Here is a 27599-nt window from a genome sequence, read left to right on the forward strand (position 1 = left end):
CTGCCTTCCCCTACCAAGCAAGCCATTTAAGTCACGTTATTTTAAAGGGTCCTTGAGACAGAGCAGCATTAATGGGCTCCAGTGTCTGAAAACCGCTCTCGCTTAGATACCCGCAAAGCTGAGCAAGAGAGGCACAAGGCTAAAAAATGTTCCCTCTCAGGCAAAACAGACTCGCACTTGGATTGCGCAGAAATTAAAGCAACAAAAGGTCTCTGAAGCCAACTGCACTATAACTGAGAAACAGGCTCGTCACTTTGTACATCCATCTGGCAAGGACATACTTTCCATTTCAGCAAGTGCAAGAATGGGTGGACAGCAAGGGAAATGTGAAAACAGCGAAGACGCAAGAAGAATGAAAACCTGCGGGACAACACTGCTACCCTGTTATGAATACTGTACGTCTATTCATATGAAAATCCATACGGCTGCTACTGTTGCATGCACTCTTCTTACCCAGCATGAAATTAAAATTCCTCTTCAGTATCCTATTGCCAGCACTGCAGAGCAACTTTAGAGGAAGCGAGCAGACAATTTATCCTTTGGCTTCCTCAGACAGGCTTGTGCTGGGATTGAAAGCCAGTGGGGTGAGAGAGACCAGTGTATATTGCCCATGGTAAAAGGAATTCTGCTTCCAAAACAAATCCCAGAGAAATGTGACTGGCCTAGAGTCTGCCTGTTGGTGCGAGCTTCGCAGTGCGGTTTCACATGCATAATTTCCCCTGCCCGTCCCCCCCATCCTCCTTATCTTCCCAGAGCAAGCTCAACATGCAGGCTAATTTCAAGGAGTGTTTCACCCAGAGTCCAGCCAAATGTCAGTGGATCTGCTGGAAATGCAAATGGAGACGATCATGCAAAAGAGAAAGGCTTATAGATTGTGCAGAAGGGCAACAGAAGGCACGTAAAAGCTGACAGAAAGAGGCAGCAAGGAACAAATCTCCTGCCTCAGGTTCTTGATCATTCCCACGTGTGCTCAGGGAGCAGAGAGAGATTCCCAAAACCACACAAATCCCATTGATTTTCAGGGTTAAATTGGCACATATGGCAGAACTCCCAAATCAGCACCGTGCCCTCACTCACACCCCCTCCACAGGCCTGGAAATGACAATGGAAGACATGAAGCAGCAGAGATCTGGGGCTAAAATGGGGAGACAACAAGGGGTCTTGTGGCTTCCCCATTGCAAAGAGCCACCGAGTTGTCAAAACCAATTACAGGTTATACAGAAAGCGTTTCATTTTGTGCTTTTGAGCAAGTTGGGATGAGTGTGGCCCCTTGAGATCATCTGGGGACAAAGAGAGGGAAAGATACTGGAGACGGGAACCTGATAGGCTCAAACCAGCCACAGAATTTCTCGGATACAAGCAAATTCCATCAGAAGGTTTGCTCATTACGTATGCAAAGGATCAGCAAGCAAGAGGAGAGAATCTATACTATGTGCTGTTACATGATACAGAATTAATCCCCCTAGGTTACAAAATTCCTCATAAATCGCAAACGGGATGATATCAACTGTATTATATTTTATCAAGCTTTCTGTCAAAACATCCCCTGCAGGGAGCCTTTTTGAAGATGCTATCGCCAGCAAAGCCTTATCTGGGGAGGAAGATTTGAACTAACCAGCAGCAAACTACCAATATGTTCCTTGCGAGACTGCTTGAGAGAAAACCCCTTGGAGCAGCGTTAGTGGTGTCTAACATAGAGCTTAAGTAACGCCGTCTTCTGGTGTTGCTCCGGCCCATCTGGAGCATAGATGCTATTTAGTTTTACGAACAGGGATGCTAATACAAGCTGGGATTCAACATGTCTGAATCCCCCAGGGACTGCACAACCACTCTGCAACAGCATCCGAGAGAAGTTTGCCACCTCACAGGTGCTATGGAGCAATGAGCGTGTTACACGCTCCAACATGCAAACCCCAGTCCTCATCACTCCGTGGTGCTGTGCAAAGCAAGGGCTGGGCTCTTCAGGGCACCCCGGGATATGGAAGCTGGGGTCTCCCATCACTGCCATGGCTAACATTGTGGCTGAGTGCTTCCGCATCACTAAGCTCTGCACTTTGATACGGTGCTCTGACGGTTTTGGCAGCCACTGAACTGGAAGGAAAAGGGTCTGATTATCTCCTCCATCACCTCAGTGGTGACCCAGACCAGTGACCCCTTTTCTGTCACTCTCCATTTGCTCTGGATGTTTTACACAGGGAAGGGGCAAAGCCTTCACAATTGATCCAGGATGCATCCATGGAGTCCATCTACACATGGCACGGAAGGCAGATGCTTTGTTTATTGCCTGGTTTCAGCTCTGTCTCTTGCTTGGGGTTTATTATCTGCATTGCTTGTGTTAGAGGAGTGATATGGGAGGCAATGCCAAGGTCAGAGGAGCAGGACCTGCAGGCAGCCCATGCCCAGTATGGCTTGACAGCTTTCATAGAGAAAAAACCTTCACTTCCACTGCAGTGAGCCAATACAACTCCCATTTTGCTTTCACTACCCAGGACACTGCCATCCTCCAAAAACCTCGAAGTGCACCAGTTTAAGCTACATAGCAACAGTGAAAAACAGCCAGCTGAGAGAGGAGACGGCCCACATCTGGGTGGGAAAAGGAGCAGAGCAGTGAGAGCACCTCCTTCTTCCACAGCAAGCTGAAATACTTTTAATGCCTACACAAGACTATCTCACAGTCTCATTGTAGACAACCACATGCAGCCTTTGTCTACAGACTTGTCCTGCCCCAGTGACAGCAGCTTTGTCACTTGAATGTCCCTGAGTTAGGGACATTGATTATGCCTATCAATCAGCTGGCACTAACCTGCTCCAACGAAATGCTCGGGAGGATGCTCCCCATGCTCCACAATGAGCCTCAATTATTTCCATCTCTGTGACTTTTTCAATTACTTCATCAGCAGGGGGTAACATGCCCTGTTCTGCAAAGGCACATTGATTACATGGGGAAAAGTGGGGGCAAAGGGGAGGTGAAAGGTGCCATGAGCCCAAAGTGCTCCTGGAGGGGCAGATGCTGCCTTGTTCCATGTGTTTCACCGTTCCACTGGGCAGCATCAGGAGGATCCATAGGATGAGGGCAGCTGCAGCTGGCACCCATCCTGCATATCCTTCACAGGACAAAGCCTGCCCCATCCCTGGCAGTGCTCAAGGCCAGGTTGGACACAGGGGCTTGGAGGAAGCTGCTCCAGTGGAAGGGGTCCCTGCCCATGGCAGGGGGTTGGAACTGAATGATCTTAAGGTCCCTTCCAAACCAAACCATTCTGTTTTCTGTGATTTAAGCCAGTCATCTTTGCCACACACTCACCTTTAACATTGCTCCCAGGTACAAACAACCTGGGTTTGTATTACTTGAACACTGAAAACTGGCCTGAAACAACTTGTTGCTGTTATCTGACATGAACCCCGACTCACAGCTTGCTGTGTAGCTTGAGGGTAAAGCTGCTCTCCACAGCATGCATAAGGCATCGATAAACCCCCAAAGTTCCTTGGTCGTGCCTGATGCAAGCAGAGGTTTGCCAGCCTTTCCATGCAGAGACACAGTCACCTCTAGCTTTTCTGTGTGTGAGAAGTGAAAAGAGCCATCTGGATTCCTGCAGGGAAGACAGGCGGCAAAGGTCCTGGAGAAGGCACTGTTCTGTGGGAATCTGCAGCAACATCCCTGCAGCAGCAGCCATAGGTGCCAGAGGGATGCAGGGAGCTGCACAGCACCATGGATGGCGATACAAAGCCTTTGCCCATGAAGCCACTGGCTCCAGGCCACTGTGGAATGGAAGAGGCTGCTGCTCTGACAGTGGTCAGAGTCAACCCATCTCTTTAACAGCAAGAGCATCCCCTTATCTTCTCTCCCTGCCCAAGGCAACCTGCAGTGAATATTGTCCGGTACTTCTTTTCTTTCCCTTAAAGGGATAAAACACAGCCTTTTCTTCCTATGTGAGCCTCGAGAAAACACAGAACTAACTCGAAACAAAAGGCTGACAAGTCTTGAAACAATTACTGCCCATCCTGGGGGAGAGGGAGGGCTGGCAAGAGATTATTTTTAGAGATTAGGTCTGACTGACAAATGGATAAGCAGCAGCGCTTGGTTTTAATCTGAAACAGGTTTGGGATAGAATTAAATAAAGAGAACAACAAAAAAAGCCCACAGCCACCCACCGACAAGAGCTCCTTGGAGGCAGGAAAGCTGCAGCCAGCAATACTAATGTGATTCTCAGCTACCAGCCACCCTTCATCTTCAAAGGAGACACACACAGCGGTCCCCCCAGCATCAGTGTGAGAATGTGTCCTCCCTCCCAAGGGCAAGGGAACAGAGCCATGAGAACCCACCTTGAGCTCATGGGACACTGGCCACCACTCCCCCCTGGTCATCAGCTTGGGCTTGAGTCCCGCACTGAGACCCAGTGGCTCAGCCCTATGGAATCACAGACTCAACCAGCTTGGAAAAGACCTTCAAGATCATTGAGTCCAACCTTTACCCCAGCTCTGACAGGGCCACCACTAACCCATGGCACTGCAGGGCTCATCCACACCGTGTGTGAACACTCACAGGGATGGTGGCCTTGAGGCCCCTTTCAACCTGAAATTCTGTGACTCTATGACATTGCCGGGCAGCACAAGGTGAACTGATCCATAACATCCAAGTCACCATGGCTTTAATTATCATTAGGATTTGCAAATGGGTTTTCCCCTTCCCATCCCGGCTGCCAGGGCCGGGCAGTGGCAGCGGGAGGTGCTGGTCTGCTGGGAGAACCACAACCCAACCCGACTGCATGAGCTCCAACACAAGCGAGGACTGAACGATGCCAATAAAAACACTAACAGATGAACAGGCACACACCAGCTGCACGAGAAGCTTGGGGTGAAGGCGGGGGGAATTAAATTAATCCCTTCATTATCAACCTGACCCCTGGAAAAATCTGAAGGAATGGCTGTGAAGGTTCACAGCAGAGCACTAAAGCCACAAGATCAGCTAACACAGCATCTGCCAGCCCAGACGGGCTCGGCTCTAATCTCCACCACTCCAGCTGGGACCATGGCTGCTCAAGGCAATCAGGAGCCAGGCAATCCCACCGGCAAGCCCGTGCCATGCAGTGCCAGGAGGGAGCACCATAGGAGGAAAAACACATGGAAAAGCAGAGCAGTGCAGCCCCAAGGCAGCATTTTCTATAGGAGGACTTGGGAAACTACCTCCTTTACCTCCCCAGGCACAAAGCAGCCCAAAGCCCTCCAGCAGCAAGGCACATGTGCCCTTCCCGTGGTCCTCGGGTGGCTTTTGCTTGCCCACTTCCTGTCTCTTTGGGAAGAAATTCAGTGTTTTCTCTCTCACTGCCCCGGTACCTGTGTTATTAACAATTGTATGCACCAATGCATTATGCTGCACTACCAAGTTAATGCCATAGGCCTACATACAGATTCAAGTATTAGGTGGGCTTTGGATAAGTGGAGAGGCAGATGCGGTCCATCAGGAAGAGGAAAAGAGGTGAGAATGAGTCACTGGGGGATTCTCAGGAGGAAAGATCAGCCATCAAATGTAACACTAGGGAAACCCCCAAACCTGCTTGTGTTACCCATCTCTGGTCCCATGGCCATGCTTGTTGCTGTCTTCATGGCCAGCTCCCATAGACAGCTTTGTGAATACTCACAAATGCTGAGCCCCTGATCCCTCACCACTGCAGGGCTGTGGAATGAGGCAGGGGAAGATCTGACCCATGGCCCAGCTCTGAACCTGCCCAAACCTCCCCCTCAAATCTGGCAAGCCCTATGTCTGACAAGCAACTGTGCCTGCCCCATGCTGCTGCTAAGATGATGATGACTCAGTACTAACAGCAGCACCTGCCTTAGTGCATCCTTCAACTGCTTGTTTTAACAAAGATCTCAAGGCTTAAGGAAAATAAGAATCAAAACAACAAAAACCATTCCCAAAACCAGGATTTCCAGTGCCTTTCTACACCGAGAGCATGGAGCAGAGGAGGCCACAGGCAGCGACAGGCATCATCTCTGCTCAGGGCAGGGCCAGGCAGTGCTCCAAGGCCAGATGCCACATGGCAGAATAAAACCAAGAGCACAGTGTGGAGGGATTTCTGCTCCTGCAACCCAATCCTCTGCACTGAGCTGGCTGCCAAGAGCCCTCCTGGCCCCGCTGCTGCAGAGCGGCTGCTGCCAACAGATACTTTGGGAAAGTTTGGGGGGGAGAGAAAGGAAAATGGGAAAAAATCCCTCTAAATCCTGCGATTCATATCTGAAATTAATTGTATTTTGAAGACGAAAAGCCAAGGAGCCAAAGGCAGAGAGCACCAGCCGCCAGCTCATCTCTGCACCCCCAAGCAGCATGGTCCTGGATGTTAGGCAGCACACCTTGCGGGGGGGGGATTAACCCAGCAGGCTGCTGCATGCTATTCCCATTCCCAGCACTGAAAGGCAGCTGAAAGCAGATTTATCTGCTGGATAATAAAGGCAAAGGATTCTCAAAAGGGAGAAGTTTCAGGCCAAATCGCCAGGCTTCTCCACTTCTAATCCCTCTAAAACTGTCAGCAATGTTTGTGGGGGATACAGGGGGAGGATGGGGGCATCGCCCCCCAAAAAGCAAAAGAGCAGAAGCCTGTGCACCAGCCAAGCCCTGCAGAGGTGTCTCAGAGGCACAAAGAGGAGATTAAGGCTGAAAGGCTACAGCCAGGCAAGGAGTCTGCTGGAAAAGGATGGGAAGAGCACATCGGGAAATATTCTGGACGCCTGACAAGAGACACAGGGACCATCTGGGCAAGGGGAGGAAGGGCAGGATGCCAAGGGGAGGCATGGGAAGGAACAGCCCAGCCAGGGGAAGGCAGGTCTTCCCAGCTGTGTGTGCAGGACCCACTCCCACCCTCCTCTTCCTCTCCTAAGGAAGTGAAGTAACAGGTTGGAGCTCAGACACGGGCAGGTTGGTTTGTAGGGAGGACCTGGCTGCTTGCACAGCCATGGAAGGTCTCCAATGGGAACTGCAGGATTGCTTCCTTGCTTGGAGCAACCTGGTCTAGTGGAAGGTGTCCTTGCCTGTGGACACTTGGAACTGGACGGGTCCCTTCAACCCAAACCCTGCTATGATTCTATGATCTCTGCTCCCTTCGACAGCCCCTAAAACTGCCATCTGATCTGCCTTCCAGCTTGCTCTGAAGATACCTTTCATGATGTAGCCACTATTAAAAGAGGGTAACATTAGCAAAGTGGCATTATCCTAATATGGTTTTATTCCTCCCTTACTCTTCCATCCGGGAAGGGTAAGCACCATACAGAGAGCATCCGTTCTTCACTGATACTCCGTGACCTCCAGCCCTGCATGCTCAGCCCTTTGTCCCTCCTGGGGACAGCAAGGCTCCACCTCTCCTGAACAGTCTGGGATGTGCTGGTAGGAAAAGCGGCACAAGCCTAGACTATGGCTAAGGGGTATTCCTGGCGAACAGGGTCCAGCTGGTCCTTCACTCACCTACTCCAGGCCACCAGAGACAGCGGTGACAGCAGGTTTTTGGGATACGAATGTCTGCTCGCGTTGGGAAGAGGACCAGGACCCAGGAGCTCATTTTTCACAGGGCACTGAGCAGCCATTAGACATTAACGACTTCTGGCAACTCCTGACCTGGGTCAGATTCAAAGCAATGACCCTAAAGGGAGAGGTTTTGCTTTCCCCACAGCAGCCCCTGGGAGCCATCCTCCACTGTGCTTAGAAAGGAAAGGAAAGGCAAGGCAAGGCAGCGAGGTCCTCAGCTCTGGCGCAGGGTAACCCTATCAACATGCACTGCAGATAGAGGCGGCTTTTTCCCCGGGAGGAATCAAAGCCTCATTGATATGTGAATTATGAATGAAACCTTAAGCTTTTAAACTTTTAACCTGTGCATTTCTAAGAAAGTCTTAATTTAGCCAGAGACACGGCAGGAAAGAACAATGGTTCAGGGGAAGGAACTGGATTTTCTGGGCTTTTAAAATACACCCTTGTTTAAGATGAGTATTTCATTTACCAAGCTGTTCCCAGAGGGGAAAAGAAATCCTGATCCACACTGACCAAAGATGTGGACTGAAATCTGAGTTACAATGAAACTTGTGGATCAGACTCACACTGACATTGTCCCCTCCTTCAATTCCAGCTCTGGAATCGCTTCCTGGGCAGCGCCCAAGGCTGCTGCTTCTCGCTTCTCCTCTCACCCAGGATTCCAACCTTTAGTGATGAACAAAGCACTGAACATCTCCCATTCCCTGTTTCCAGGGTGATGGAGCACCCCGGAGCCTGGCTGTCCCCTTTATCCCCAGGAATGGGAGCCACCACACCACTCCACGCTCTGCTTTCCATCTTCAAGCATGCTTCAGGCTGAGCCTCGTGCTGTCCTTCTCCATGCAGCAGCTGAGACAAGCTCAGGGACAGGCTTTATCCATCTCCCGGTTGTGAATTCATCCCCAGCTGAAGGCATTGCAAAGCTGGGGCCGGGACAAAGCCCTGGGGAAGGCAGGAAAGCAGTAACAGCGATTCCATGCGACAGAGGTCAGGGCACCTCACACCAAGGAAAATCAGGGAGGGTCAGTTCAGTGGAAGTAACACTCATTAGAAGAATAAACTATATAATGAAGAGGGTGGGGGGTGCTTTGCTGGGGTCTGGTGAGGCACTGTCAAACCCTATAGCATCGGTTGCAGTCCTTCCCAGCTCCCGCTGCACTGGAATTCACCCAACCGCTCGCCTTGCTGACCAGTGCTGAATGAGATTCTGTTTATTTTCTAGACAACGGCGGGCACATTGCTTCCATCAGCAGCAGAGCTGGCACAGAGCAAAGCCAGGAACAAAACAAGCCAAAGACTCAAGTCTTCTGCCCTACAACAGAGCATTCGCCAGGAGAAGGGTGCAGGGAGCTGCCTGGGTAGAAAGGCTGTGCAGAACCCAAACCCAAAGGGCAGGGAGGATACAGGTGACACAGGAAGCCTGAGATCACCTCCAAACGACACAGCTGTATGCAGCATCATGTTCCCCCACCAGCAGATACTGGTTGACAATGTTATCTGGACCCAGATAAATAAGGTACATTTGTATTTGAAGCCTTTCACACTTCAGAGCTTCGTTCACCCACAGCTTCCCCTACGTTTTAGGTGTTCAGATCATCTAAAACACCAGTTCTTCTGCTTGCCCAACACCTGCCAGTTATCCGACTACTTCAGCACCCCAAATGAAAGGCAGCTTTGAAAACATAGGCCCAATCATGATACTCTGCAACTAAATAAGCCATTAGACCTTACAAGCCTGGTGGGTCTGAGGATCAGGACTTTAACAAATGTGCTGATGTGCTTCAAGAAGCTCCAATCCCCAGCTCGAGCCCAGAGGCATTAGCAGGAGGGATATATATCTGTTTCAGCAGCCCAGGACACAGCCTGTTCCATCAATTTAAATCGGTAGTGGAGGTTTGAAGCAAAGCAGACAACGAGGTGACACTGTCTTAAATCACCACATGAGGGTCCTCCAGAGCATGGAGGTCCAAGCCATGAGGGAAGGACCTGTTCCACATAGGGATGGAGCAGCACTAAGCACAAAAACACAGCTAAGCCAGGGCTGAGAGAAGCAAATGGGGTGGGCAAGCCTGGGGTCCATCCGTGGGACCCGCACCCAAGGCCCCGAAGGCTTGCCCCCCACGTCTACTTCTGGGTGTCAGATGATGCTGAGAGGGAGGAATCGGGCAGAACTGGGGCAGGAAAGGCAGAGGGAAGGCAATGCCACCCTCGGGTCCGCAAGGATTAGACTCAGCCACATCACTGCTCAATGACCTTTGAAGGTCCCTTCCAATGCAAACTCTCTGATTCATGAGCCAGCAAAAGCTCCTCCTTGGCACAGGGAAGGAAAAAGAAATGTTAAAAAAAATAAGGATCACTCAGCCACAAATTATAAATAAAAGAGATGAAAGCTGAGAGTGAAACCAAACAAAGCCCCAGGTGGCTCCTGGCCTGGGGCTCCTCTGCTAAATTTAGTTCCTCTGTTCTTCCCTGAGCTGTGTGCTTGGATGACTGTACACTTTGAGAGCATTTACTTTACTGCAGCTCCCTAAAACGTCACACATTTACTTTACACATTTACATTTGCTTTAACATCCCTGCGCACCAGGATGCGCCAACCTAGGCATCAGCGTCAAAGGGGAAGGCAAGGAAGAGCCACATGGACTTATCCCTGCTGTGATGACCCACTGGTCATCTGGGTCTCTAAGTTGGTCTGGAGTGGCTGAAGAGCTGGGTTTTGGCCACACTGGTGCATGCACAGGTCAGCATGACCACAGGGATGGTGGGTCTGTATGAGGATGGATGCGCAAGAACCTGCAGCCCATCAGCACCTACCCCATCGCATCCCTCCGCAGGGTGCCTGCTTTGCAGCCACCACACATTTCTTCCACCAAGAGAAAAGGCAGTAGGCTCACAGAAGCATCCTGTACAGCAGAATGTATTTAAATACCTAATGAAGGAATAAATCTGTGAGAGGGAGACATTTACTGCATACTTATTCACACAGAGCCTTTGTGCCGGCAGGGGCAGCGGGGGGGAAGCGGGGATACGACTGCACCTGCGCCTCTGGCCGCTCTGCCAGGGTAATGAATATGGCAGGATCCTATTAAATGAGACTCTACCTGTCAGGGAGGATATTGAGCACTCCCAGCCTCCACATCCATCCCAGGGAACTCGTCTCTGCTACGACAAGATGCAGCACCTTATCGACAGGGCCTTCCCAGGGGTCTCGGAGAACACACAACGTGCTTGGGAGGGGACAGAGACTGATGGGGCCACTCAGCAGCACCAGTTTACCTCTGCACAAGAGCAGGGCTCTTTGTTTTCAATTCCCCCCCACCTGGGCAATATGTCAGAGGGTAGAAGCCATGAACTGGCAGGTCATCCCACAACACACACAGGGCTGAAGGCCAAGGGATGCGCTGAAGTAGAACCCCAGACCAAAGGGTGTGGGTGAAGGTCCCAGGAAGACAACTAAGTCCTACTTGTGCCGTCAGGCTCTGGAAATGTAAATGTGCCCCCTTGAGCCTGGGTCTTCTGCTGTTTTACTGCAGGTGACAAAGCACAGTTTGGTTTTGCTGTTCTAAAAGGGTGAGAACAACCAACTGCATCAGAGCAGGGAAGGAGAAGAAGCAAGCTCAGATGGGATACTGGTACCTATTGTGTTTGTCTGGGTTTGATGCAGAAATGCCAGAGCCCATCCAGGCTGAGCCATACCCCACATCCCTACTACTTGCTGCCTGAGAAGCCACAAAACAGGAGCTGCCATGAACTTGCACATTTAAACCCAAATGCCACGAGCATCACACACAGCCCTCCCTGCCTCGTGCCATTGAGCCATCACCCCACACCATCAGCAGCACATGCGGGGGAGAGGGGGTTTGGCCCTTCCCTGCAGGGCAGGAAGGCGAAGCACAAAGCAGTACAAGAGCTCAGCCGTTCATAGTGTTTTACACTGCAGAGAACTCACTGCACGAGCAAGTATTCCAGGCAGATGCTGTGTGATAGAGCAGTAGCAGCCAGCTCAGACCAGCATCCCCCAGCATCCATACGCCTCCAGCCATCACTCCGCTGGTTTTCTCTCCCCCACCTTGCCCTTTGCTTGCCCTCCTGCCTGCCCTCCCTCCCCCATGATACAAAAGGTCAGGTTTGAAATTCAGGGGTTAGGAGCAAGAAATGTAGCGGGGTCAGGGGTGAGAGAAGCAGAGAGGGGAGGAATGTCACCTCTCCAACCACCAGCTTCCAGGAATCAGCCACCACGGAGCTCCTGCCAGGCACAGGGGTGCTTGGATCCACTGGGACAGTGTGGTGGGGGCTAATGGGGCAGAGGAGGGTGCTCCCATCCCTGGGCGGATACACACAACCCTGCCCCTGTTCTCCTGAGGGCTTCCCCCTCTTTTGGGTTATCTCAAGCTTATCAAGACGCCAGCAAAAACAAACCTAACTGCTACCCCCCCCCCCCCCCAAAGCAAAGCTACAGCAGAAACGAGAGTGAGAGGAAATTAAAGATTTGCCCAACACATCTGGAGTTCCCATCTTCCATCTGCAGAGCTGAGGGAGGCACCCGGAGAAAGCAAAGATCCTTCGGGTTCCCCTCCAGGTGCCTGCTAAAGGTTGCAAGCTGGGTCTGGGGTGAATAAATCATCCCACATTGCTTATGTCATCACTTATGCCCTAAACATTGGCTTTTGGGTTTTTTCTTTAGCCTACATTAGCACATATACTCACTAAGTGCCAGACATCCCCATTAGCTCTCCTTTTCCACACTGCTTCTCCTGCTGTCTGAAGCTCCACAGCCAGAGCCAGTCACTCTGGGAAACCCTGAGAGGATTCCTTCCTGCTCAGGGATTTCACATTGGCCTCTTTCAGCTGAAAAGGCACAAACCACTCCTATACACAGGAGGAAATGAATGCACTGAGAATCCCACCCAGCTCACAAGACAGCAGAGAGCAAGGGATGAGCACGGCACTGCCACATCTCTCCCGGAGCATCCTTGGAGATGAGCCATCACCATGTGTGTGTCCCCGAGCAAGTGCAGATGCAGTCATGCCCAGGAGAAAGGGCAGCCCCATTCCCAGGGAAGGTGGAGATCTCCAGCTGAGGAAGAGCAGCTGCAACTGGGGAATGTGCTGTGAGAGCAAAAAACTGCTGTTTTCATGTAAATGCCCCTAATAATAAAGGAGGGAAGGAAGAAAGCAACACAGACAAACAAGTACTAGTACGTTTGTGCTAGAGAAGCAGAAATGATTCTAAAAAGAGAACTTTATCAACGGTTTCCAGAAGGCATTGGCTGGTCTTTAATGCTCCTTGAGGAATAAGGCATTGATCCCAGGGAGCCCAGGCTGCCGGGTGCCTCTGATCCCACGTTTCTGAACATCCCCAGCCTCGCTGCAGCACACTTGAAAAACTGGTTTGTTTCTCAAGCAAATACTGAGCCCCTCTCCTTGCACCCCATCACTGGCATTTTGTGCTGTTTGCCCTGGATCTGCACACAGCTTCTGCAGCCGTTGCTGCTGCATTTCCATGGCAATCCCAGCTCCAAAGCTGCTGGGATCAACCTAACCCCAGTCAAACCCCACCAGCAGCAACAGCATTTCCCTGTACAGAGGGTTTGGTAATGGCAGCTCAGAGAGCAACCAGATACTTTGCTTTTACTGGTCGGGTGGACACCCTCCTCTCTGTGCTGTAATCATTAAAGCCCCACTGTTTCTCACAGGGTCAATGCTTTACTCTTGCAGGGAGGGTTAAATCCAGTCCAAGCTGCTGAAATGAAATCCAAAGTTAAGTCTTTGGTGTTTACAGCTGGTGCATCCCTAGTCGCGCTCCTAAACAGCTTCCTGGAGTGAGAAAAGGAGCTCAGGACCTTCATCCCTTCCCCATGCAGCAGCATCCCATGCACAGAGTTTAACAATCAGCAAGGAAATGGAAGACAACATGGGGGTTACACAAAGTAATTTTCAGATGAACCCCCTGAAAAGTCAGAAAGGAATGCTATCCCCTTTCCTGGGGGGAAAACGAGGCATAAAGCAGCCCACTTCCACTATACCTGTCCCTCAACCTGTACCTCTCCCAGATTATTCCAATTCTTTATTTCCCAAGAAAAAGCCCAAGCTCCCAGTGTGAAAAGCTCTGCACAAAGAAAGCATGAAAAGAAAACCAGAGAGGGTCCCCCTGCTGCCCTTTTGCTTCAAAGCTCTGCAGAATTATTTAGCCCAAATAGACTCAAGAGGTGGGATTGGTCTGAGAGCCAAAAGAAAGGAGAAGGTGGGAGGAGGGGACCCTGGGTTTACTCCAACTCTGCCATTCACTCATTTAAGCACCAGGAGAGCCCCTTCACTTCTGTATGCTCACTTGCATTCGTGGTACAGAGTCTCCCGGAGTGGGAAGCTTTAAGAGCATCAGGCAAAAAAGCATCAAAGAAAGAAGGAACTGAAAGCAGGCAAAAGGATGCTCTGGCTTTCCACTAATAAGCCACTGGCTGCAGGATGAGTAGGAAAAGCAAACATTGCATTAGTCAGCCAAATGTTAGCTCAGAGCTGGGAGGTTGCAGGCTGGGAACGCTCCCAGCCGCTCGGGAAGGTACGAGCTCCCCGCTGGAGGCAGAGCCGTGTTTATTTGACAGACCTTGTTTTCCCTCGGTGTCTCTTCCTCACCCTTTTTTCTGTGCTTTGAGCAGCTCAAGGGACCAGCTCTTGTTCTCTCCATCTAAGGGGGCTCTCGAGATTGGCATCCTCTCCAAGCAGCAAATGCAAATCACTCTCCAAGTTAGTGGCAATGACCAAACTTAACAGGCCCCAATGCTTTTAATGAGCTGATGGGGGGGAGGAAGAGGCCCAGGGAAGACAAACAATTACCACCTACAGTCACAGCAGCTCTTTGTGCTGCCTGACTCGCAGGCTTTAGAGGATGCTCAGGCTGGTTCTCGTAAGGCCTGCAGGCAGGTTTATGAGATTAAAGCCCAGCACACAATAAATAATTTAGCAGCTTACCACAAAAAACCCCCGTGCTGTATAAAACCCAGGCTGTATGATGTATACATTCATTTTAAATGCACATCACTTTCATCTACATGTATATCTTTGATGCAAAGACATGTAACGGAGCGAGAAGGAACAACCAGGAAAGGTGGCAGGGTCCCCAGCTGAGAAGCAGGCAGGGAATGATAGGACAAATGATGCTGAAGCCACTCACTAATTACCCCAGGCCTGCCCATGCTGCTGCCTGTGCTCTCCTGATTGCATCCATGGTAAAGGAATATTAAACCCTCACTCAGCCAGTTATCTCTCTGCCATCCTCTCCTGGTTCTGGTATTGATCGGTGGTGGCTGGTGGCACTTGCCTCAGCCCAGTGCTGGCCAGGAGCAACATGCAAACCCCATGGAGCTGATGGCTTTTGGTCCTGCACTGGGCAGCTTCAGCCCCACCAGCCATCACCCCTTTTGGTGGGCTTGCATGGCATTTGCAGGGCAGCAGCACCTCAAGGCTGGCAGCGAACCCTGGAGCATGGCACTGGGAAAAGGTTGTCTTTTTATAGACAGGGAATGAATAGACAGGGAAATACAGACAGGAAATATAGACAGGGAAACCTGCCCAGGAGGGAGAATTGCCTGACAGATGGGAATCACTGCCACATCACCTCGGTCCCAGGCCAGACCTTTGTGACCAGAATACAGATCCCTTTCAGCATCCTCAGGGCTCACCCAGCCCCAGGTGGAATGTGGCCATGCACAGGGGTATAAATCACAATGTGCAAATTCAAGTTATAGAGCAGAAAATTGAAAGCTTGAGTAACACACTCAATATCAGCTCATCAGAACTAGTGGCTAACATGAGAAGGACAACAGAAGTCTGCAGTACCAACACACTGATGTGATTCCTTCCTTCCCCAGTTAGCATCATCTGAGATGTCTTTGAGACAAATCTAATGAATGACCATAAGCTTCCAAGCTGTAGTTAAGGTGACAGTGGGGAAAAAACCTCCAAAACCACAACCTAATCACACGGAAAGACTGAATCCATCAGACCCTCGGACAGCATGCATGCAGGCCAGGAGCTGCTACTATTGCTGGTAATAAGCAGCAGTCACATTTAGACTTAGCGTTTTGTTGTTGTTTTAATCCAAGTGGCAGCTAGAAAAGCCTATGGCCCTATCACAGACACCAGGAACATCTCCAGTGCAAAATCCATCCTGGTGCTGAGCTCTGACTATGGGCAGGGGTTTATCTCCCTCCTTTATTGCTCAGGCTGGGCTGACTGCAAAGAGCTCCCTGAAGGCATAAGAAACGTGGGCATCTGCCTGTCCATGCATCTCGGCAGTAATGGAAAGAGGGTAATAAAAAGCACGGGGAGGTGGGAAGACCATGCATCATAACAGGCATAATGGACTAATGCTAATATAGAGACTGGCCGCATCCAATCCACGCCTGTCTGGCACATCCATAAATATCGGGCAGATGCTCAAGAGATGGATTTGCCTTCACAAACCAGGCAGTATTTTACAGCCCTGCTAACGCTGTCACTGCCCTGGCCAGCAGCAAAAAGCACCCGTAACAACAATGGGTAGTAAACTCGATTGTGGGATTGAGGGAATATTAAAGGCAGCATCAGCCAGATGCGTAAGGAAAAGCCTAACAGCAAGTCTGATCACAAACCATGGCTTGGAAATGGCATTCACCCCCTAACTGTCCCCAAATCCCAACTTTTTGCAGCTCAGGGGCTGTGCCAGCATGTGGGACTCTTCCTGCAGATTCCCCCATCTCTCCCAGCACATTTATGTTTTCCACATTTTGTTTTTCTTTTGCCTCAAGGAGGCATTTATAGAAGCAACATAGCATGGTCTTCTCACAGTATTTCTTGCCACCCGGGGATTTAAGATCTTACAAATGGACCAAAACCCCTGTTAGTTTGACCTCTGAGGATTTTAAAAGCCTTCAGAAAAATACATATATATAGTAAAAAAAGCATGAACTTTCTGACTCATGAATAGAAAGGCAGGAGTCTAACACTGCCCTACCCCCAAGCCCCAACAACATCCAGAGCACAGCAACTCCTTCACATTTAAACCCAGAGGGAAGCAGGGGACAGTCAGAAAGACCAGCATGAACTCACTAAATAGTTGGCATTTCCTGGTCTTTTTCACCAAGATTACTTCAAGAAGAAAAGCATTTCTGAACCAGACGAAAATGTTGCTCTGCTTCTAGTGTGAAACGGAGGAGGAATAACTTCTGCCTCACTTCATGCTCAGAAAGGAGATAAAACCTCTTCTTACTCAGGCTGTGGGGCTTCATTATCTTCTAAATATATTAAAGAAAAAAACCTTATATGTACAAGAGGGGAAAACAGCCTTTTTAGGAACTATTTCCCCAAGAGTTACCTCCAAAGTGCATGGACTGATGCACCCCAAAACACCCTTTACCCTCATGAGTGCCGCTCCCAGCTTTATTCCTGCCTGTATGAAAACCAAAGAGTACTGGGAAAGGTGAGTCATGAAATGTGTTTCCTATTTAAGGCTGTGTGCACCTAAATGGAGGCATTAAGAGAGACTTCATGTCAAACCTCCCAAGACTTTGTCAGTGCTGAGTGATGCAGGAGCAGGAAACAGATGTCCCGGGGAAAGCCCAACAGCACATGAAGCAGCAGGGACTGTAGGGCTAGGACAAGGGGTAATGGTTTTAAAGTAAAAGAGGTTAGATTTAGATTACATATTAGGAAGCAAATCTTCTGTGTGAGGGTGGTGAGGCGCTGCCACAGGGTGCCCAAAAAGGTGGTAGACATCCCATGCCTGGAAACACTCAAGGTCAGGCTGGATGGAGCTTTGAGCAACCTGATGCAGTTGAAGATGTCCCTGCGCATTGCAGGGGTTGGACTAGATGTCCTTCAAAGGTCCCCCCTTCCAACCCAAACTGTTCTGTGATCTCTGGAGCTGGGTGGTTTCCATGCCTAAGGCTGTCCAGGCACTTGCAGCCTTTGATGGCTCCACTTCAGTTAGAAATGGGCAAAACAGAATAGCTGCACTCAAACATTTCAAGCTGATTTTTCAAGGTGCCTGAACCTGGGCAGGAACCAGAGCCGCTGCCATCTCATAAGCCAAGAAACAGAAGAAAGCAGACTCGGAGCCCACCTGCCTCGATTCCCATACACAGCCTTCCCTGAACAGCTGCCCCTCAGCTCTCCAGCAGCTATAACCACACACGCCAACTCTTTATCTTATTTCACTTGCTCTGCCAGGCAACAGATAACAGAACGAGAGAAGTGATGGTGGGAGAAGAGGAGGCCAATTTTCCCTGCCTTTAAAAGGTGGCAGGGACATTCCTGGACTGCTTGAAACCAGAGTCTAGAGGGACTTGGCAGCTCCCTTGGCTTCAATCACTTTTCATATTCCCTTTCAAATTCCAATTAATAAGATTCCAACAAATGTAAGGGACAATCGGACATTTTAGGGACACATGTCTGGGGTCACAGTTTGACAGCACCTTTTTACACAGATAGAAGCAAAGAAGAATTGCTGTCTGAGGCTGGAAAACCCTTGTTGAGGGAGAAAAAGAATCCCAGCTTTTCAACCACACCAGAAGCACAGTACCAAATAAATACCTCCTTATTTCACATCCTAGGGCAAGAAACAGAGACTTGTTTCTCAGACCTTTCAATTAAACAGCTTCTTCAGTCATCTGCCATCTCACACCTCTGCTGGGACACAGAGGTCTGTGCTCCGAAGGGTGATGGATTGATCATCAAACCAGCAAAGCACCTGACCTTACAACCTATAGCTAAAACTAGGCATCTCCTTTGCAACGTGCCTGCAAACGTTTCATTTTCATCTGTTCAATAACAGCCTGCTGCCTTTTTGGCTTCTCCACACACTGATGCAACTGATTTTCTCCTAAAGCGCTACGGAATGTGTGTGGGGGTGATAATTAAGGATAAATTAAAAGGGTGAGATAACCATCCCCAGAATGAAGTCAGATAAGGACAGGTTCAGACATAGATTTCATTGTGAAAGACCTATTTTATTCCCACTAATGGAAGAAATTAAATCAGCCAAGCTGAATAAAAACTACCACATACCAAGATGGAACAACACGCTTCAAGTTCGCCTTTCCCCTGAGTGCGTCATCCCATCAGTTATCACCGTCCCTGGAAAAAGCGGCAGTTGCTTTCACTGAAAGCAAGGTCAGACATTACACACCACCCACTCCAGAACTCAACAGGTAAACATGCCTTTCCAATCATGAGGAGGAGTTACAGCACTTCATGTTCTTCTGCAGCACTTCTCCTCCACACAGACCCCAAGCAGCAATCCATGGGTGACCTCACGAGCCAGAACTGATTCAAACCACGTACGGAGCAGCTGCCATTGGGAGAGGGTGTTAGAAGAGCTCAGAACAATGTCTGACACCCATTTATTCAGGAGGATCCAGTGCGAACTGAGATGCACACACTATCCTTCACCTCAGGGCATCTGAAATAACCAAACCTGGGTTCTTCCCTGTAGCACCAAAGTTTACACTGAAGACAGACAGTGCAGAGCATCTTCCTTTGGAGGAGCAACCCCTGGATGGAGAGCCACCAACCACTGGAGCAGCTTGCTCCAAGCCCCTGTGTCCAACCTGGCCTTGAGCACTGCCAGGGATGGGGCAGCCACAGCTTCTCTGGGCACCCTGTGCCAGCGCCTCAGCACCCTCACAAGGAAGAGCTTCTGCCTAAGAGCTCAGCTCAGTCTCCCCTCTGGCAGGTTCAAGCCATTCCCCTTGGCCTGTCCCTACAGGCCCTTGTCCAAAGCCCCTCTCCAGCCCAAAGCCTTACTGCCACTGGAACAACTCAGCTCTGGGGGAAACCAGCAACAACATCACCATTACTGACTTTCCCTGGAAGGCATCCAGGAGCATATCCAGCTCATGTGAACACAGGCACGGGATAGGAAGGCCACAGGCTCCCACTGCAGGAACTGCATTTTTCCTACAGCAGCCATGAACAGTACGGTGGTAGAATAATACATAGACGATGCACTGTCAGACATAGAAGAGACATTTATTTATTCTTGATCACAAACAATGTCCTCCATTGACAAGCTGAATGAAGGGCACTTCACTGATTTATTAGATCTAATAAGAAGCAGACCTCTTGGGATGAAATACAAGATTGATTTTTAGTGGTGAGCCACGCTGCTATCCCAGCCACTGCGCTCAGCCTGATGAGATGAAACCAGGCATGCACAGGGACAGAGAGAGCTGAAACACCACTGGCTTGGGGAAATAAATGGGAAGATTTGCACAAGGAAGGGAAGGTGAAATGGAAACAAGGCTCGCAACAGCAGCCCGTCCAACTGAGGGTTACTCTTTTCTTCCTGCAATCTGTCTCTCTCCCACTTAAGTCTATATATCTTAAGAGCAGCAAAAGTTCAAGGGCAACTCCAATATGGATCTTGGGAAACCTCCAAGTCAGCCCCTGCCCATGCATCTGCCTTTCAGAGAAGCTCCTCTAAATATAGCAAGTATAATTTTCACATCAGTCTCAGCATCTACCAGGCAAACCACATTAGCTGAGTTCCGTGGATGCCGTTTTCCATCAGGAAAAAGACAACTAGCACAGCAGTACTTAGCTTGAGGCCCTATTAATAGCAGTCCTAATTATATGGCTGCAAATTTAATTCATAGCAATGATTAGTGTCAAAATCAAAGGCATCACCCATCAATATTGATGGAATTGTATGGAGCCCATAAACAGAACAAGCAAGCCGACACATCCCCCCCCCAGCAGTTAGTTGCTGTTAACTGTTGCATAAATGTCTCTTCTAATTTCACTCAATGAAAATTGGTTTATTGCAGGAATCCACAGTTCTGAATGATTACAACTCTAACATGATCCCCCTTTCCCCTTCTCCCCCAGCATGAAGCTGAGGTGCCCTGAAAGGAGAGCTGGACCAAACACCCAGGCTCCCCATAGGAAAGATGCCAAGTTCATTGTCAACTTATCTGCTCTTATTGACCTGTCAGCAGCTCTGGATCAACACCCCTCCAGCACACTGAACTCGCAGCCAGGCTGCATGGACTCCATGGATGACCTGCCTGGGCTGCCCACATCACCCAGGCCCTGTGGGGCTCTCAGGTGGGGAGCTCAGCATGGGAAAGCTGCCAGCCTTGCCACAGGGCTCTACACTGCTCCCAAGCAAATAGAGAACTTACTCCTTTACACACGAGCCAGTGCTGGGTGCTGGAAGGAGCAGAAAGGGACTTCAAATGTACACAGGAAACAGAGGAATCCCAGACTGGTTTCGGTTGGAAAGGACCTTAAAGCTCATCCAGTCCCACAGGCAGGGACCCCTTCCACTGGAGCAGCTTGCTCCAAGCCCCTGTGTCCAACCTGGCCTTGAGCACTGCCAGGGATGCGGCAGCCACAAAAGGAAGGGGTAGAGCTAAACAACTCTGTACTGAAAGGGATGTATGGGCATTCAGCGCTCAGCTCCTTAAGAGGAGAGGCTGAAGCAGCAGCAGCCGCTCTTCCATCAAGCGTGCAGGAGGCAGTCAGGTGAAGAGCTAATGGGAAGGAGGACATCAGTGAGGTAACAGAGCTTTAGCAATGAATTCTCACTGGGGAAGCAGAGGCAAATCTGAAAGGTTTCAGAGCTGGCTCCTTGACTCCTTTCCTCCAGCTACACAAAAGCATCTTCTTTAAAACCCCAGCCTGAGCCACCAGCTTGTTTCCAAAGTAAATCAGCAGCTGTGGGAGAGGGAATAGGTGTGAGGGCGCTTTCAGACATTAATTGTGCAGGTAGACAAGCAAGGTGGTGAGCTGCAGGAGATAAGGAACCTATCTGTAAATCTCTGGCACTTAGGGGTACCTATATTTTTACCATCCTGCCTTCACATCTGGGGGAAAAGAGATATGGAAACATTTACAGTCCTGAGTACTCCTGACTTTAAGACATGCCTGGTCTTGGAACATGCACAAGAACTGGAGAAAACCTGTTAACTTCCCACTGGGTCTGCAGAGAGAGTCCCAAGTGCCCCATAGTTCAATGCAGAGCTGTTTCCTGTGGTCTCTCTTAGGCCACGTAAAAGATAATCCCATGCTTCAGATAAGGAAGGATTTATTAAAGGCAAGGACAGGACCAGACTACAGAACATCATCATCCTCAGTCCCATGCACTGGAGGATGGCACTCCAGCCAACAATAACACAAGGTATGAGCCTCATCAGCTGCAGACAGCTCTGATTTTTGCAGACACCATGAAAGGCTGCCTGCAGTGAATGCCTGGAATGAATCTGCTGAGAGATGAACCAGTTTTCTTAGTGCCTGGTTACCACTGTCTCAAACAGGTAAAGGACCCCAGCAGCCCCGACTCTGGACAGTGAGGTGGATGGGCATGAACAGATTAACTCAGCATCAAAAAGGTAGGTGCTTCATGCAGAAGAGCACAAGGAATTAAACCTTTCTGCTGCAACCCTACATAATTCATGGCACAAGGCAGTAAATACCTGGTGTGCAGGCACAGGCTGTTTGCTTTAACTGCCTCTAAATGAGGTAGCTACACAATGCCCCCCCAAACAATGCAAACACAAGCACTTGGCTGCAAGTCTGGCTTGAATATGCATTTGCAATATGCTACGGATGCCTCTTCCATCCATTTAGCTAGAAATCCCAGTGCTCCCATGTGTGACAGCAGGGGACACAAACAGGGAGGAGAGAGGGGCTCTGCTTTACATGCCCACTCTCCCCCATGCTCAAAATTGTCCCACTGACACTGGAGAGGCACCAGGGAGGCACCTCATTTACTACTACTCAGCACTTGCAAAGTGCTGGATGAATATTAATGAACTGATGTAATTAAAATGATGCAGACATTCAAGTGTAGTATCTGCCTGTCCTTGCGTCTTCCTGGATAGATGAGGAAGAAATTCCCTGCTGCTTAAGGACACAGAAAATTAACAGCCTGCTGTGGATTACATTTGTTAACTCTTTCCCTGATACAAAGCAGCAGGGTCTGCATTTAGCAGGTTCTCTTAATGGTGTCATTTCTATTTCAGGGTAATTTGAAGGATCTCAGCTTTCCAGAGCAACACCTCTACGGCTGGTTTTGCTGGAGCTGACTTCTGCACCCACTGCTGAGATGCAGCTCCCACAAACAGCCTTACACACCTCTGCGTGCACTCCCCAGCGCTATTCCACCCTCATTTTAAATATGGAACTCCTGATGGAGGACTGCTGAGGAGCACACAAGAGATGCGTGACTGAGCCTGACCAGCCTTTGGGCTGCACATCACAGTATCACAGTATGTTAGAGATTGGAAGGGACCGCAAAAGCTCATCCAGTCCAATCCCCCTGCCGGAGCAGGAACACCTAGATAAGGTTACACAGGAACGTGTCCAGGCGGGTTTTGAATGTCTCCAGAGAAGGAGACTCCACAACCTCCCTGGGCAGCCTGTTCCAGTGTTCCGTCACCCTCACTGAGAAGAAGTTTCTTCTCCAGTTTAAGTGGAACCTCTTGTGTTCCAGTTTGTACCCATTGCCCCTTGTCCTTTCATTGTTTGCCACTGAGAAGAGCCTGGCTCCATCCTCGTGACACTCCCCCTTTATATATTTATATACACTAATAAGGTCACCCCTCAATCTCCTCTTCTCCAAACTATAGAGACCCAGCTCCCTCAGTCTTCCCTCATAAGGGAGATGCTCCACTCCCTTCATCATCTTAGTTTCTCATCACATCATCTTAGTTTCCCTGCATCACATGCTGCAGAGCTGTTCAGAGGACTCCAAGAGGAAGCAATCCCAGCTGGATTTCAGAATCCTAAAACTCACCAGTTCCCCCCCATCCCTCGTGCTGGGGGAGGAAACCAGCAGGAGCATCTCTTTGCCCTGGGCAACTAACCCCGGCTTTGTGATGCAGAGGGTGAGGAATGTTATCTTCCAAGACTGATCAATCATCCAACTGTCAAAGGAAGAGTAGGAGGTAAGAGGCAGAGAGAAGCAGTAGGACTTTGCCCTGAGGCTTGGTTTCCAAAAGCAACCAAGTTAACTCATTCCTATCTCTCCATGGCCAAACATCCTACCACCACCATGGTCTACACAAGGACTGCTGGGAAGCAGCTCAGAACTACTGTGAGATTTCTATCAAGTGTGTCAAAAAGAAGGAAAGATCTGAGAGCTTGGACACAGCTTGCTGAGGTTCACTCAGAAACTGCAAACCAGCTCCTCACTTTAATCAGACTGGCCCGTTATTGCCCTGATCATTTCTGCAATAACCCCACAGACACACAACACAGTTCACTGAGCTTTGCTTCACCAACGCAAGGCGCTCTATGACCCAAACCCTGTGATTTTTGCTCCTGACTGGTTCCCAGTTTCACACCGGGAAACATGCGCAGGACACAGCAGCAATTACACACATCAGTCTCCCAAGGAAGATGAAAACTGGACTCTGACCCTCCAAAGTCATGGAAATAAGCCTACCTTCTTCAGCTTGCCAGTCTTAGTCCCCACGAACACCACGCTGTAGCCATTGTAGACATAGGAAGCAACAGAAGTCATCCGGTCCCGGCTGGAGGTGAAGAGCGTGACTCCATCCACGGGCGTGGAGCCTCCCAGGGGCTGGTTGATGTCGAGCCCACAGAAGTTGTCATCGATGGGGACTGGCTGGAAAGACGAGGTTTGGGACAGCCGTGAGTGGAACACAGAGCACAGGGAAGCCCCATACATGCAGACGGGAGCCAGTGATGCTGACAGCAGGGTGGGAGCCACCAACATGCCACCCCCTGCCCAGGGACCCTGCCAGCTTCAGCTACCTTCCCCTATGGGCAAGGCCAAGGCAATCTGCAGCTGCTCCAAAAGGCGTCTGGACAGGGCTGTGGAGGAGCCCTGAGTCCCACAGACACTTCCACTCTCTCTGGCACAAAAGGCTCAGCTCCAGGGCAGAGATAAACCTTCCCCATGTGACCATGGGGCTGTGGGGAATGCCTGGAAAGGTAGATAACCATCCAGGGAATGGGCTCCAGCAACCACCCAAGTACTAAGTGGGAAGAGGCACTCCTGCTCCTCCCACCACCCCCCTGTGCACTCTCCTACAAACCACCTCTCCGTGCCTCAGTTTCCCTTCTATGACACAGGGAATATGGATGCTGGCTTCTCCCTGGAACACCACTTGCCACAAGTGAGGGAAAAGCCATTCTGCTGACAGCTAAGTCTTATTAAGCCGCATCAGCTGGGATTGCTCGAGTGGTGACATGGGTGGCCGCTCGCCATCACACTGACTGCAGTCCACTTATTTTCCACAAGGGACATTAACTACCAAATGCTCAGGCACATCTAGCTGTAACTGATGGGATGACTCTCCCCCGTGCAAGCCAGCACTCAAGATAATCTTCACCTTCCTTCTTTCATTTCATTTAACCTATGTTTGTCTCTTCTCAGCAGCCAAGTTTAGTATGTTTGGCAAAAGAAGGCCCCCGGGATTCCCAAGTCATCCCAGGAACGATCTACAGGTGAATAAAGATTAAAGAAGCCAGCTGAATAGAAACAGAAAAGATGTCACTGCCATTTGTATTTATCTTGTTAGGTTGCTGATACCACCCTCCCGCTCAGGGACAGGCAAGAGCTTTCCTCTTGCTTCCAGAGCTCTGGGTTGGGAACAGCAAACACTTCCAGCAAGCTGCACACCTGTATTCATCTGCCTTAGTGCTACCCCTTCTTTTCATTGTCATCAATAACTGTCTGATAAGAACATGGACTGTGTCTGTTCTATGCTAAGGGAAACTGAGGCACAGAATCATAGAATGGTTTGGGTTGGAAGGGACCTTAAAGTACACTCAGTTCCAAACCCCTGCCACAGGCAGGGACACCTTCCACTAGAGCAGGTCGTTCACAGGGAAGAGCTTCTTCCTAAGATCTCATCTCAATCTCCCCTCTGTCAGTTTAAAGCCATTTCCCCTTGTCCTGTCTCTGCATGCGATCCTACTCTGCAAGCTCATGTTCCATAGGGTCACTGATACCAGTTCTCAGAGGCTACCCCAGCCAACAGCCAGAGCACCCTTACCGCTTTAGTGCACTGGACATCCTTCCCCAGCAGCCAGTTGAGCTCCAGGTTGCCTTCCCCTTGGTAGCAGGACTGGAGGCGGTCCTTGATCTGAGCGTTGATGGTGCGGATGGGGAAGACGCAGAGCGCGGAGTCGTCGGGCGGCTGGTGGTACTGCTTCTGGCCCTTGGAGAAAATGGCAAAGAGGACATCCTCCTGCGCCGTGATGTTGAGGGACCTGGCCAGCACATCCCCTGGCTTGGAGAGGTACGCTGCTTGCAGGAGGCGGTACTCCATGTCTCCCTTGGTGCAGCCAAAGGGCAGAGAGACATAGGAGTGGAACTTGGGGTCGTCTTTGCAGAGACGGACAATGCGAGATGTGTAGAAGAGGTCGCTGGCGGAGTTGATGGAGACACCCTCTGGGGTCTCGGGTTGGACAGTCAGAAAATAGACAAAGTTCCCACTGGCAAAACCATAGATGTAGAATATGTCAAAGTGCGAAACGAGGGCCAAGGTATCTGAGGGGATTTTGATGAGGGATGAGACAAAGTCACTGTGGAGCTCATAATCCAACATTGCCGACGACTCCGGGTCCCGGGGAAGTTTGCGGCTGGAGAGGGTGGGGAAATAATCCTGCTTCCCATCCACCGCCGTGCCAATGAAGAGCTTCCCATCTTCCCCCTCCGAGCGCACAATCACACCATACATGGTGCCTGTCTTGTTGACGCTGGAGAGGTAGTGCTCCTTTTTGTGTGAGGGCTCCACCAGGATGAAGAGGTCATCCAGGCGCAGCAGCTTGCAGACCCCCTGGTAGAGGCTGCCGCAAGCCAGCAGCCGGTTCTCAGAGTAGTCAATGATGAGCAGCTTGTTGACGTTGTTGGTGAGGGTGAGGATCTCGCTGCATGGCTGGACGATGAGGGGTGGGTAGCAGGATTTATTGTCCTCTTCGGGACCAGTTTTATGAGCTACTAAAATGGTCAGGTTACCGGAAAGCTTGTAAACCCTGTTGATAGCTCCAACGTACACTGCTCCAGTGCCCTGGTGGACTGTTAGGTGGTTGAACGTCCAGTCCCGGTTCTCAGAGTGGAAAGTGCTGAACAAGGCATTGCTGGACACGTTTCGGGACAGAGATGCCAGGAAGAGACAGAACAAAGCCACCGACCAGCCATCAGAGTCCAGTACCCGAGGCCAGTTCTTCCTCTGATCCATCCTGGGAAAGGCAAACTTCGTGTTCCCTGCGTGTGTCCTGTGCCCCAGCAATGCCCCTCACATGGTTCTGAGGAAAGAAAAGAATCACAGAGAGCAGAGGATTAGATCCAGTGTGCCCTGCAGATAGAATTCAGAGGAGACTTTCTAATTACACAGTCCTTGAGATAAAGTGAGGATGTCTCTAAGCCCAACAAAAAATTAAGCAGGTCTCCTAACTTACTGGTAAACGGCTCAGGCTCGATGCTTTGCCACTTGGTTCAGCCTCTGCACGTTAATTTGTTGTGTGGTTTAGCTGTTTATAATGTACTCTGCTCAGCCATGGGAGGGGATAATCAGCTTCAGCCCGAGACAAAGCCTGCAGTTCACACACCCAACCATCAATCTGCAATCTTGGCTAAAAGGATGTCTCCTGCAGGGTATGTTGTTGGAAGCAGCGAAGGAAATAAGAGGTGTTTTCTACCTTTGCATCTTCTACGATTTAATTTGGAAACCTGAGGAAGAAGTCTCACGCAGGCAAGATCACTGAGCACATACACACCAAAGCTGCCAGCATCCCCCCTTCCCAGAGCCATAAGCAGCTCTGAAGGTGCTTTTCAGGCTTCATGAGATGCTTTGCTGCTGAAAAGCAGCTCCCATTGGGGTGCGAGGCGTGTGGTTGGATCAGAAACCCAACACTGCCAAGAGCATGGTGCGCAGGGAAAGCCTGGCTGCCCATCTGGGCACCTTGGACACGTTTCCTGCTCTAACAAAACCTGCACAAAGCAACAGCTTAGACATGGGGTCCAAAAGACCCAACACCACCCAAATTGTCCACACACTGTTTGAGACAGCTCTATGGGTAACGGGAGTATACTTTGAGTGATGTGCCCTCACCCACAGGGACAAGGCAAGGT

At 50.1% G+C, this 27599-nt stretch overlaps 1 protein-coding gene across 1 annotated transcript in view; it reads right to left on the bottom strand.

Moving 5' to 3' along the window:
- The window catches only part of PLXNA2 (plexin A2), a 153508-nt gene that overhangs the window by 107035 nt on the left and 18874 nt on the right, over positions 1-27599 (bottom strand). Inside the window, exons 2-3 of the mRNA XM_061362876.1 lie at positions 25519-26773; positions 23940-24122 (exon numbers count right to left, since the gene is read on the bottom strand). Of these exons, the coding sequence (XP_061218860.1) occupies positions 23940-24122; positions 25519-26706 (1371 nt within the window). The 5' untranslated portion in view covers positions 26707-26773. The remainder of the gene's footprint in view (positions 1-23939; positions 24123-25518; positions 26774-27599) is intronic.

Source organism: Neopsephotus bourkii, unplaced genomic scaffold (assembly GCF_033783945.1).
Source record: "Neopsephotus bourkii isolate Nb327-2 ecotype Australia unplaced genomic scaffold, CSIRO-AGI_Nbou_v1 NB_1139, whole genome shotgun sequence".
NCBI lineage: Eukaryota > Metazoa > Chordata > Aves > Psittaciformes > Psittacidae > Neopsephotus > Neopsephotus bourkii.